The sequence below is a fragment of the Myxocyprinus asiaticus genome, chromosome 33, assembly GCF_019703515.2.
Source record: "Myxocyprinus asiaticus isolate MX2 ecotype Aquarium Trade chromosome 33, UBuf_Myxa_2, whole genome shotgun sequence".
Classification (NCBI taxonomy): Eukaryota; Metazoa; Chordata; class Actinopteri; order Cypriniformes; family Catostomidae; genus Myxocyprinus; species Myxocyprinus asiaticus.
This window is the reverse complement of record NC_059376.1, coordinates 30,174,294-30,187,289: the sequence shown is the minus strand read 5'-3', so window position 1 is coordinate 30,187,289 and position 12,996 is coordinate 30,174,294. Positions and strand designations below refer to the sequence as shown.

Sequence of the window (12,996 nt, the reverse complement as noted above, 5' to 3'; positions counted from 1 at the left end):
CACACACACACATATATAGCGTTGGGGGTAATGCGATACATGTAATGTGTGTAATGTAATCAGATTACTTTTTCAAGTAATGAGTAAAGTAATGCAATATTTTTTATTTTAGACCATAATATCAGTTACTTTTTAAATAAAGTAACGAGTTGCTTTTGTACACATCTACTTTCCCTGTATTGTGAGAAATCAGGAGTAAAAGTGTGTAAACTTCAGGGAGGAGACGTAGTGCATGATGGGCATTGTAGTTCTATAGAATGTGAGGCCAGAGTCTATTTAGCAGAGATGAGTCACTTCTATTTAAATGAATGTGAGAAATTGGAACGCCCAACCAAGAAGCTCTAGCACCCAACAGTCAGTGGATGTAGAAAAAAAGTCCCGCCTTGCAGGTAAAAGAGCCAATCACATTTTAGATACAGACATCACCTGTCAATCAACTCGCTACTTGCTTTATTCCATATTAAAATTCATTGTTAGTTAATGTTAATATATATATATATATATATATACATACACACACACTACTGATCAACATTTTTGAAACACTCATTCTTTATTATAATTTTTAATTTTTTTTTTCACATTTTTGAATAATAGTAAAGTCATCAAAACTATGGAATAACATAAATGGAACTATGGGAATTATGTTGTGACTAAACAAAATCCAAAATAAATCAAAACTGTGTTATATTTTAGCATCTTCAAAGTAGTCACCCTTTGCCTAGAATTTGCAGACATGTACTCTTGACATTTTCTCAACCAACTTCTTGAGGTATCACCCCAGAATGATTTTTAAACAGTACTGAAGGAGTTCCCATCTATGTTGGGCACATATTGGCTGCTTTTCTTCATTATTTGGTCCAAGTCATCAATTTAAAAAACATTTTATTTTTTATTTTTATTACATTTTACTTTTATAATGAAATAAATTAATATGGTGGCACAATTATATTTTTGTCTACAAAAATAATTTCAAACATTTAAGCATATGCCTTCAGATCAAAAGATTTTTAATATCATGAGAAACATTTCAGTCAAGTGTTTCAAAAGTTTTGACCGGTAGTGTATATATATATTAAAAGCAAAGAGTAAGATGGTTTTCAGACTGGGCACGTTTTCTGCGGTTCGAAACCGAGTGTGATTGTTCCCGCAAAATAAACTCCTTCAGGGTGATTTAAGACCCCTTCCCTTGCATTTCGGGGTCCTGACAACCCTGTCAGGCTTTATTTTGACTGGTATGGAATATTTTATTTAATCATTCAGTTAATAATTGAATTAATATGTATGCAATATGCAATGATCTAAAAATGACAATGTGTAATCAATGTACTCATTGTCATTTACTCGGTTTAATAATCAAAGTGCAAATCAATGGAAAAATGCAGCTTAACTTTTCTATGGAGAATTACAGCCTTTCTGTGAATGACCCAGAAAAAATTTGTGTATTGATACTAAAGGGATGATCTAATGTTTTAATTAGAACAGAGCACTGTCTGGTACCTACCTGAAAGAGGCAGAGGATACATGTGCATTAATTAGTGCTAGAAACGAGATGAAACGAATGTATGTGGGTGTGTACACATTTCCCATCTTGCAGGAATGTGTGTAACCAACGTCTGTAATAAGGGAAATCATTTAATATACTAATCAAATTAATGCAGAAAGTAATGATTGTTAGTAAATATAAAATATGTAACCATATGAAGTGATTACTGTGTGTCTTATGCATATGAAATGAAATAGTCATGCTTTTGCCACTACTGAAGCAAGTTGGGTCAGGATGACCAGCTAGAAGGGAGACAGTGATGACAAAACTAGGGGGGGCATAAGATGATTTTATTGGATGAAGAGGCCATCACTCAAAGAGATAAGGGGGAACAGAAACTGTATAAAAAATGCATGATTCTGAAGTGTAATTTCAGATGCTCCATGGACCACCTCGGCTTTGTTACTCTGTAATAAAAATCTGTTTTTGGAATCAGAACTTTGCACCGCCGAGAAATCTTTGACTTGACTGTGCTTCGATGGCTGTTTTGGGGAATCTGCCATGACACTGGCTGACTGTAAAGTTTTACTTACATATGAAACAAGGACACAGTAGCCGTATGATTGGGGAATTAAAACATTGTTTACTTAATAAATGAAACCCTTTTATACCTCTGTGTCGTGGCTGGCTTCTTCCTCCATGACTCTGTGGCATGCCCTTCCTGGTTGGCTCTGGAGAAAGTGAACAAGAAAATATACAGTAATTCAACTAAATGAACAGTTTTTGTACAGTTTTTGACTATACATCCATCCCCCACCCCAGCAGTTACTTACTGGATGTCTTTGGAAGTCCATCTCCTATTGAGACAGAAAGTGTTTTTCCTCCTGGTTTGATCAGAGCTACATCAGCCTGCCCCCTCTGGAATACCACCACGCGGGTGCCGCCCCCTCCCCAGCCCTCCTTCTTCACATGGAACTCCAGCCTGCACAAAACGTTACCACTAATCTGTAATCTACTAGATTTATAATGAGATTTGTTTGATCATTGATTCCATGATTCCAATTTTAAAAATCAAACCACAAAAACTCTCAATTTACTGCAATGTTCTATATGGTGGAACTGCACTGGAATGAGTGTAATGTTAGGGATGAGAGATTAAAAGAGTAATCTGCACCTGTCGCTGAAGCACAGCAAAAGTTTGTTTCTGGTCTGCTCTTCATAGCGCTTGCACAGCAGACTGAGGAACTCTGTCTTAAAAGTGGACTCCAGCAGACTGTCATACTCATTCTCATGTAGGATGAGGAAGTCATCTTGTCTTGTGCTGTATGGTAATAAAGAAAAACTAGATAATTTAAATTTGAATAAAAAATAAAAAGTGAGTGATGCTTGACCGTGCAAAATTTACTGCCACAATTTTGGAATTGGTCTAACAATGAACTTTCCTAGTATTCACTTAGCTATTGCTAGGTGCTGGGTGTTTTCTTACTGACTTAAGTCAATAGAGGCCATTCTGAAGTCTATATGATGTTCTGGTCCCTAGATATTCAGTTCAGTTCAGTTCAATTGATTTGTTTAGACCATTTCACAATGCATATTTTTCCAAACGCAGCTTTACAATAAAAGTGCCTCACTGGGCCTCTGTCAATTTATCTATAGGATTTTTGGCCTGTTTTATTATCTGCCGGACAAAAATCGTCGATTGCAGAAAAAAGTAATATCACTTCACTCCTAAATAAGCTGCACCATTTTAAATATCACTCATGTCCTTACACTCAAAGAATGACTTACAGCTTTAACCATTATCAGTTTTACTGAATCCTTGTTCATATTGCTCAAAAAATGCATGTAACCAAGTGAGCTTAAATTAAGTGAGCTGTTTCAGTGCTTTCAAACTTTACTTAATCTATTTGTGTTGGGACAGCATTAAAAAAAATTCGTTTGGTTTTAACTGGAACTGGAAAGGGGTTTTCTAATTCCCAGCATGCTTTCTATGGCACTCGATAGCGAAAATGTTAAAATTATACAATGTGTCCTTGTGCAAGATGAATATAAAGGAGAAGACTTGTAGTGTTTCATATTTTGTCGTGTTGAGATATAGAAGATTTTCCGATATTTTGGAGATTTGTGGATTACCATCATGGTGTAGAGTGGAGCTTGAGTTTAGCCTGAGGACATGTACATGTTGAGAACGCTTTATATTGCCTCAAGGGGTGGTCACATTAGGCTTTGAGCACGCAAATGTTTTTTGTACAACGCTAAGAACCAGGACATGATGTCACGAGGGAGGGCTTCTGGTGTAAGTAAATAATACATTACAAATAACAAATAATATAATATTAAAATGCTAAAATATACTGTCTATTCACTTTCCTGCAGCAATAAAACATTTTAAAATGCAGCTTTAAAATGTGTATTCTTTGTATTGACGTGTGACGTTTCAATCTTCTATTGGTCACATGTCTTCTCGTCATACAAATTCACAGTTCAGAGTTCACCAAGCTTGAACTTTGGAATGCAGCGCTGTACGAAATTCCTTCGCATGAGCTTGCGTTTACGGCCTCCCGCGTTCGGATGCGTTTGAATGAGAATGAATAGAGCGCGAAGTGTGACTGGCCTGTTACTAACTGAGCAATTGCTAAGCTAATCATAGCATAGTGTTTCACATTAGCATGCATTTAGCATGCTGGCATTCACTGTACTTGCTAGTTAATCATGGAAAGAGATTCATTTGAGTTAATTTAACATGTCTAATTTAGTTGGGTTTACTAAATTTCATTAGGTTCCCTCCAATTTAAGTATTTATGTTGAGCATACATGGTAGTTTTTATTTATTTGTTTAAGAAAACTCATTTTAAACACTTGGTACCACTGATCATGATTGAATCAAGTTAGCCAAAGAGTTATTGAGTGTAGCATAAACATTGTGGAACAATAGTCACCAAAGTTTTGGGCAGATCAGGAGGAGAGAAGAGCAGAGGAGAGGGCATAGCTGATGAGATAACTCAAAGAACAGAAGTCAATGTATTATTCATGAAAAGAAGAGGTTATCTTTGTAACTGATTTACACATGATCTTTGCATGTCTTTGATATATCATCATAAATCATTAACTAGAGGAACAGACAGTCACCATCCTTTTCTTGTTCAAAGACCCCCGCTCTGTCTCTCTCTCTCTCTCACACACGCACATGCAGACACATATACACAGCAACTACAAATATCACCTGATATATAAGGCAGAAAATAGGAGCCACAATATATATGAACTCATTTCCTGTTTGTTAATTTCATATCTCAAGTTTGCAAACAGTTTGACCCTGCAAAACTTCTGCATAAGCGTTTCTGCTATGGCAGCAGTGGTGGTCTGCAAGCTTGTCTGAGCTGCATGGTAATGAATCTGCACATAAGCACCATCATGTGTAAACAGCTCACCACATTTGCTCAGACCCAAAGTGCAGATTTTCATCTAAATACTGCAATGATTAAGAATATGATTTTCAAAATAGCTCAATAGCTGATTGTAGCTAAATCCGGAATACCTTGTGGCATATGGGTCATTTTTTTAATTAAGATTTTAGGTTTAAATTTATATAAATATATATGAGAAAGTGTATATTTTAAGCTTTCATCATTTTAATCACATTTTTGCTGTCATTTTAAATGGTTTTGTGGTGTAAGAAATACATTTGTAAAAGTATAAATATATAAAAAATACAAATGAGGTCATCAAAACTGCATGCATACTGGATAAAATTATAAAAGAATTGGCGAAATGCAGTGTAAAATAGTTTAAGATGGTGTACAGCATACCACACAACAGAACATGTCAACTTCCCAATAGTATCTTACGTCAACTACCCATATGAAGGAAAACATTAACAGAAAAGCCTTTTAGAGCAGAATAACTCCCTATTAACAAATAATCTTCATAGCTGTTCCTCATTTAGAATATATAATCTGTAATTGTTGCAAATGGCAGGGTATTTGTTGTAAAATTTCAACAAAAGCCTTCAAACAGCAATGCTGTTATATTCTTAGAAAAAGACACCTCTTTTTTTGCTTGTGATCACAACCAAACATGTGTGTTTCTAAAACAAACATAGATATAGGGTTCATGTGTTGCCGGCACAGATGCAGTTTATATTTGTTACAATATACAGTATAAGGCAGCTACTCGCCTCAAAGAGACTGAACGAACATTGCTGATGTCCAGCTTTCTTTTCAGAACTTCCTTTATCTGTCCCTTCTCTGGTCCCTTCTTTACCTTCTCCCGACCGATAAGGTAAATGGACTTTGGTGTCAGTATTATATCCCTCTTTATTGTCTAAAGAAGACAAATATAGAGTGTTTAGGCATGACAATAGTTTGTGTAACAATTGAATGCATTTTAGTAGAACCATGCTGATTGTATCACAGCACAGACCTTGTCATGCTTTGTCTGACTTCCTTTCAGTCTGATTCTTGCTTATAAATTCCTTACCTTAAATCTGCGGTCAAACTTGTTGACAGAGTCTGCAAAGTCAACCCGCTCCCTCTTGGCCAGGAACTGCCGGAGTTCAGGCCTCTCTTCCATGCCCAGATAATCTCCAACAAAGTTCCTGTTTATGCTATTTCTACGACGCTCTTTAGAGTTATACAGTATATCAGAGGCTGAATATGAGAAAGGCAGACAGAGAAAAAAGAGACAGAATAAGGGGCCGTTCACACCAAAAGCGTTTTTGTGTACGTCTGTGCTGTTTATAAATAGTTTTTCTTTGTTAACATGCATTAGACGGATGTCTTTGACTGTATGACAGTGAGCAGGACTATTTTTTACTGTTGTATTTACATGGTACTTTATTGGTACTAAATAATACCATTGGTAAATTTCCATAAAATATGCTAATGCCATGGTACGTTTATGTACTTTTTGTGTAGTCCTATGTAATGTTGTGTTTCTGTGGTGTAAGTATGTCACTGTACGTCCAAGTTAAAAAATATCATGTTATAAACTATTATTAATATTTCAATACACCCACCCTCCTCTCGCATCTGTTCATATTTCTTCTTAGCAGTGTATTTCCTCCATGCCTTCTGAATGGTTCTGGCAAATGTGTCAAACTTCCTCTCTCTCATTTCCTCCAGCAAAAATAACTACAGTTTGAAGAAACGGGAGTTGAAATGAGAGGCTTTGTTGTTTAAAGAAAAGTCAAGATTTGAGGAACTTATTTAAAAGTAGAGTTCAAATTAAAATTCTTTCATCCTTTACTCACCAACACGTTGTTCCAAACCCGTAAGTCTCTCTTTCTTTCGTAGAACACAAAGGGAGATGTTAGGGACTGGTTGCCTCTATCACCATCCTTAGTCACCATTCACTTTCATTGTATGGAAAAAATATGCATTGAAAGTCACTGGTGACTAAGACTAACATTATGCCTTTCAACAACTTTTGTGTTCCACAAAGAAAAGAAGAAACTCATATGGGTTTGGAATGACTTAAAGTAATATTCCAGGGTCAGTACAAGTTAAGCTCTGTTGACAGTATTTGTGGCATAATACTGATTACCATAAAAAAAGGTGTCTCACCTTTTCTTTAAAAAAAGCAAAAATCTTGGTTCCAGTGAGGCACTTACAATGGAAGTGAATGGGGATAATCCGCAAACGTTAAAATACTCACTGTTTCAAAAATATTGCCACAATATGTAAATAATATATGTGTTAACATGATTTTAGTGTGATAAAATCACTGAATGTTAAGTTTAAGCCAATTTCACAACTTTGTTGCCATGACGATGTAATGTCAACACACCCTAAAACGACTGTAAAAATGACGATTTAAACAAATTTACAGCTCAAATAATATATGTGTTTTAACAGAATTCATGTAAGTTCTTTTGTAAAATTATAAGCTTCATATTTCTGCTTTTAAACCCTCCAAAAATTGGCCCCTAGTCACTTCCATTGTAAGTGCCTCACTGTAACCTCGATTTTTTATTTTTTAAAGAAAAGGACTGACAATAAATTTTTGTGGCAATCAACATTATGCCACAAAAGCTGTCAAATGAGCTTAACTTGTATTGAACCCGGAATATTCCTTTAAGGGTGTGTAAATAATGATATAATTTGGATGAACTATTCCTTTAATTTATTTACAACATACTGTACTGTATATACTGTTATCAGTTCTGTCAGAGCGGCCAAAATAGGTGTCCTCATGAAATTCTCATGAATTTGAGGGGTTTTGTTCTGAGATTTTAAAAGATTTCTGAACCTCACCGACTCTGGATTCTTGATGAAGACTTTGGTGCGGCCCATTTGGTACTGATCTGTGTCCATGTTTACAGAACGCAAAAGGTGCAAAACGCCCTGCTGTTCCGCACCCCGCCAATTTGGCCATGTCTCTGGTGTCAGGATGGCATACCTAGCACAACACACCTGCGATTAAGTTACCTAAGATACCTGGCCTGAGATTAGATCACCTGAGAAATCACCTCTAAAATTCGAACAAGTGAGATGTCACACCTGGGATACGTATCTCCACTGAGATTAACACTCCTGAGATATCAACTCTGATTAAACACTTGAGACTAATTTATTTTTTGTAGATACTTTATGACCAAACGTATGCTTTCCTCTTTTCTCACCTCTGTAAAAACTTCTGAAAGATTCTACGATAAGCAAAGCCAGCACGTCGTACCCTAATATTCTCCCTCAAGCCCAGATATTCCACTTGATGTTTCATTCTGGGGGACACAACCATCAAAGTGAGAGTTAAATGTACTGATAGCATATTTTATGAGTTTGTTAAAATTGTCTTTGCAGAATGTCTGGAGTCTGCAAACATAACTTTCAGGTAAGTCACAGGTGAACAACTCACCTGCTCTCCTCCCAATCTTTGGGTCTTTTGGTCTCGTTGGGTTTGATGCAGCGGATATAGTGTGGTGTGCACTTCATCAGTGTACTAACCAGTTCGTTGGCTTGCTTCTGTGGACCAGACAGTCAGTGATTCCATTATATCTTTAATTGGACTTCAAAGAAAGCAACTGTGACTTTGATGCTGACCATCAGGAGTATTTAGAGTTTATTAAGGACATTTGGTCTTACTTTGATCTTTGAGCTAGCTGTGGTTGGTCTACTTTTCTTATCCGTGTTGAGGTTTTCTGGGAAGAGACTTCGGATGAAGTCACTGCAGTGCCAGAGAGATAAATATTTTTGAATGTTTGGACAATGGTGATTTAGGTTAAGGGCAATGAAATATGTTACTTTCCATGAGGTGAACAGTTCATCTTATTTCAGGAAAAACTAAATATGTTCACCTGTCTTTGTTTTGTTGCTCTTTGCATTTGTGTTCTATAACAAACTTCTCAAACCTTTGCCAAACCTAGTAACAACCTATCAGTGTGGAAAATAATCAGGCTTAAAGTGTTAGTTCACTCAGAAATGAAAATTCTGTCTTCATTTTCTCACCCTCTTGCCATCCCAGATGTGTATGACTTTATTTCTTCAGCAGAATGCAAACAAAGATTTTTAGAAGAATATCTCAGTTCTGTAGGTCTATACAATGCAAGTGAATGGTGATCAGACCTTTGTAGCTCCAAAAATCACATAAAGGAAACATAAAAGACTCCAATGCTTAAATCCATACCTTTAGAAGCAATATAATAGGTGTGGATGAGAAACAGAACAATATTTAAGTCCTCTTTTAGTCTGAATCTCCACTTTAATTTTTACTTTCAGATGTGAAAGTGAAACTAAATAGGCACCACATGTCACTTTCAGATGTAAAAGTGAAAGTAGAGATTTAGAGTAAAAAAAAAAAAAAGACAAAGTTTGATCTGTTTCTCACCCACACCTATTATATTGCTTCTGAAGATATTGATTTAACTACTGGAGTCATATGGATTACTCTTATGTTACTCTTACAATTCACTATACAGAGATATTCTTCTAAAAATCTTTGTTTGTGTTCTGCTGAAGAAAAAAAGTCACACACATCTGGGATGGCATGAGGGTGCATAAATGATGAGAGAATTTTTATTTTTGGGTGAACAATCCCTTTAAAATAAGAGATACAAAAAGAGAAATTACACTTACTATTCACTGCTTTGCATTAGTTCTATTAGATCAGGGAAAAGCACATCTCTGTTTCTCTCACAGAAGCCGCTGATATCATATGACACCTGATTCAGAGAAGCAAAGATGTAAGTCCATCCAGACTGATACCTGATACCTTGGCTATATTCGGCATACCATACTACCATACTATGCATACTGCAGTATATAATATGTTTACTTTTAATTTCCTGTGTATCAAGTTAACTGTAAAAAAAAAAAAAGAAAAAAAAAGAAAAAAGAAATCAGTTTTAAGTTCAGTTTTTAACATCTCTGTAACATCCGAGGCTGTTACCCATCCTACCAACCACCAGAGGGAGCCCTCTCCTGAATACTGATCATCACCCATTTCTTCTCTGCTCATTTCCTGCTTACCTCATATATATATATAAAGCCATTCATCTCCATTGTTCATTGTGAAGTATTGCCAGTTTACCCTGCGGTTTTCCATTGCTATTGCTGATCGTTCTCTTGTTATGACCATTGCCTTTTTTTTTTTCTGGAATTACTGCTTTTTGAATAACCCTTTGTTTTGTTTGCCTTGTTGGACTGTCTGTTTGGTATATTGGATTTAACCGCCTGCTTAATGACTATGTCAATCTGCCTGCCGATTTGGATTGTTTGTTTGTGTTCTTTAATAAACTTCCTTCACATGGATCCTAACACCATCTCTATGGCCAGTTCTTTACAGAATACTTCGCCTACCATGGATCCAGCAGAAGTTTCACAGCTCCAGGCCACATTCGCACACCAGTGCGAGGTTTTAAGGGGTTACCGAGACCAGCTGAACAACTTATGAGTTGCCAACAAATGTTTGACTCACTACATTCACTCACTGCCAGCTCCCCATGCTAAACCGGTAAGCTTTGCTCTCCCTGATAAGTTTGATGGTTCTGCTGAAAAATGGCGGGTTTTTTTACGACAGTGCAAAGTATATTTCTCTAATCAACCTGAATCATTTAATCAAGATGCCAAGAAACGTGCTTTTATGATGTCGCTGCTTACCGGTACAGCACTCGATTAGGCCGCCGCTGTTAAATCCAGGCCTCATTTGATTACTTCGTTCAACAAATCCACAAAGTCTTCGAGTATCCAGCGGGTGGCCAAAATATCTCTTTTTCAGCTGCTTCATCTACGTCAGGGTCATCCATTAGCAGCGGATTATGCAGTTCTGTTCAAGACACTAGCGGCTCAGAGTGGGTGGAATGATGTTGCTCTGAAAACTTATACGCAAAGGACCTAACCTAAAACTCAGGACGGAACTGACCTGCAAGGGTGAGGGTACTACTCTTTCTGAATTCATAACCATGGCTATCAAGATGGATAACCTGCTTCAAAACGTTCCACAGCCTCAGTTTCACTCCGCCTCTAATTCTACAGTCTCCGTACAGGCCCAGGCATCCACTGCATCACCCGAACCCATACAAGTTGCTTACGCTCGTGTTTCTATGGAGGAACGCCAACGTCGACACAATGAAAAGCTTTGCTATTATTGTGGTTTACCAGGTCATCTCAATGCTGCATGCCCACACATGAAATCAAGTTCCCCTGAGTCAAGGCAGCACATGAGTACCACGAACATTGTATCACCCATCTTGCATAGTATTCTGTTACCTGTAGGGGTCTCCATTGGTGATCATGTAAGATGTTTTATAACATTAGTGGATTCAGGGGCTGCTGTGAATCTCATAAATCAAGAGATCGTACAAGAACTCAACGTACCCACCATTCAATGCTTCCCAACGATTAACATCACCACTGTTGACAATGCTCCAACTGGTACTGGCATAACCCAACAGACTGTTCCTATAACCATCAAGATTGGACTTTCATGTAGAGAACATTTCACTATGTCATGAACTCATCCAAGCAAGCTCTTATCCTGGGTCATCTCTGGCTGGCCGTCCATGACCCATCGATATCCTGTAACCAAGGTGAGCTCACGCAATGGTCAAGTTTCTGTCATGAACATTGTCTCCATGTTACTGTTTCCATGCCTTACCACCAGTATTGAGAGCCCTGAATCACAAAAGGAGACCATGAAACCCAAGGAGTATGCAGAGTTCAATGACGTGTTTAGTAAGGTCAAAGCTACACAACTTCCTCCTCATCGTCCATGGGACTGAGCCATTGAACTTCTGTCCAATACAGCTCCACCGAGAAGCAAGGCCTATGCATTGTCATGCCCCGAGACCCTCGTCATGGAGAATTACATTTGAAGAAGCCCTTGCCACTGGTTACATCTGCCACCTCCCCAGCAGCTGCAGGTTTCTTTTTCGTAGAAAAGGATGGAGGTCTACCTCCCCGTATCGACTATCGAGGCCTGAACTCTGTCACCATTAAATACCGTTACCCACTGCCACTTATCCCCTCAGCCCTTGAACAACTCCGTGAGGCAAAGATCTATACCAATCTTGATCTAAGAAGTGCTTATAACCTCATCAGGATCTGAGAGGGAGATGAGTGGAAAATGGAATTAATCACCACCAGGGGGCACTATGAATATCTGGTCATGCCGTATGGACTTGCTAACACCTCCTCGGTTTTCCAGTCTTTTATCAATGAGATATTCAGAGACTTACTGAATCATTGTGTGGTGGCCTACATTGACGACATCCTCATCTACTCTCGACAAGGAACAACATATACAGCAGGTCAATGTGGTCTTGTCACGTCTCCAGGAACACCAACTATTTGTCACGGCAGAAAAATGTGAGTTCCATACCACATTCCTAGGTTACAATATCAGCCACCAAGGTGTAGAAATGGATGTCTCTAAGGTAACAGCAGTCACTGAATGGCCTCGACCTTCCACAATCAAAGAATTACAGTGGTTTCTGGGCTTTTCCAACTTCTATCGCCGTTTTATTAGGAACTACAGTATCATTGCAGCACCACTCATGTCATTGCTCAAGGGAAGCCCGACAAGTTGCCATGGAATGATGCTGCATACCAGGCCTTCATCTCCCTCAAGTCAAGCTTCACGACCGCTCCGATACTGAAACATCCTGACCCCAATCTTCCCTTCGTCATTGAGGTAGATGCTTCAGATTGCGGGATTGGAACGGTCCTGTCACAACATCAAGGAACCCCAGGCAAGCTTTACCCTTGTGCCTTTTTCTCCAGAAAGTTGAACTCGGCAGAATGTAACTGACGTGGGGAACAAGGAATTACTTTCTATGAAGGCAGCACTCGAAGAATGGTGTCACTGGTTAGAGGGGGCAGTCCACCTGTTCCAAGTTATTACTGATCACAAGAATCTTGAATATATAAAGGCAGCCAAGAGATTGACCATTGGGCTTGACGTGGGTTCATTGTTTTTCACCTGGTTCAATTTTGCAGTCACTTACAGCCCTGGCAGCAAGAACAGCAAGACTGATGCTCTTTCACGCAGACATGATCCACCCCACATCCAACCTC

The 12,996-nt window shown here is 38.1% G+C and overlaps 1 protein-coding gene across 3 annotated transcripts in view; it reads right to left on the bottom strand.

Annotated features, from left to right (window-relative positions):
- LOC127424228 (unconventional myosin-If-like) overlaps window positions 1–12,996 on the bottom strand; it is a 39,635-nt gene that overhangs the window by 7,801 nt on the left and 18,838 nt on the right. For all 3 annotated transcript variants that reach the window (XM_051669216.1, XM_051669219.1, XM_051669220.1), the window contains 11 exons: window positions 9,559–9,644; window positions 8,569–8,650; window positions 8,342–8,448; window positions 8,109–8,207; window positions 7,741–7,885; window positions 6,504–6,618; window positions 5,966–6,135; window positions 5,664–5,809; window positions 2,661–2,807; window positions 2,320–2,468; window positions 2,158–2,217 (listed from right to left, as the gene is read on the bottom strand). In XM_051669216.1, coding sequence (XP_051525176.1) covers window positions 2,158–2,217; window positions 2,320–2,468; window positions 2,661–2,807; window positions 5,664–5,809; window positions 5,966–6,135; window positions 6,504–6,618; window positions 7,741–7,885; window positions 8,109–8,207; window positions 8,342–8,448; window positions 8,569–8,650; window positions 9,559–9,644 — 1,306 coding nt within the window. The remainder of the gene's footprint in view (window positions 1–2,157; window positions 2,218–2,319; window positions 2,469–2,660; window positions 2,808–5,663; window positions 5,810–5,965; window positions 6,136–6,503; window positions 6,619–7,740; window positions 7,886–8,108; window positions 8,208–8,341; window positions 8,449–8,568; window positions 8,651–9,558; window positions 9,645–12,996) is intronic.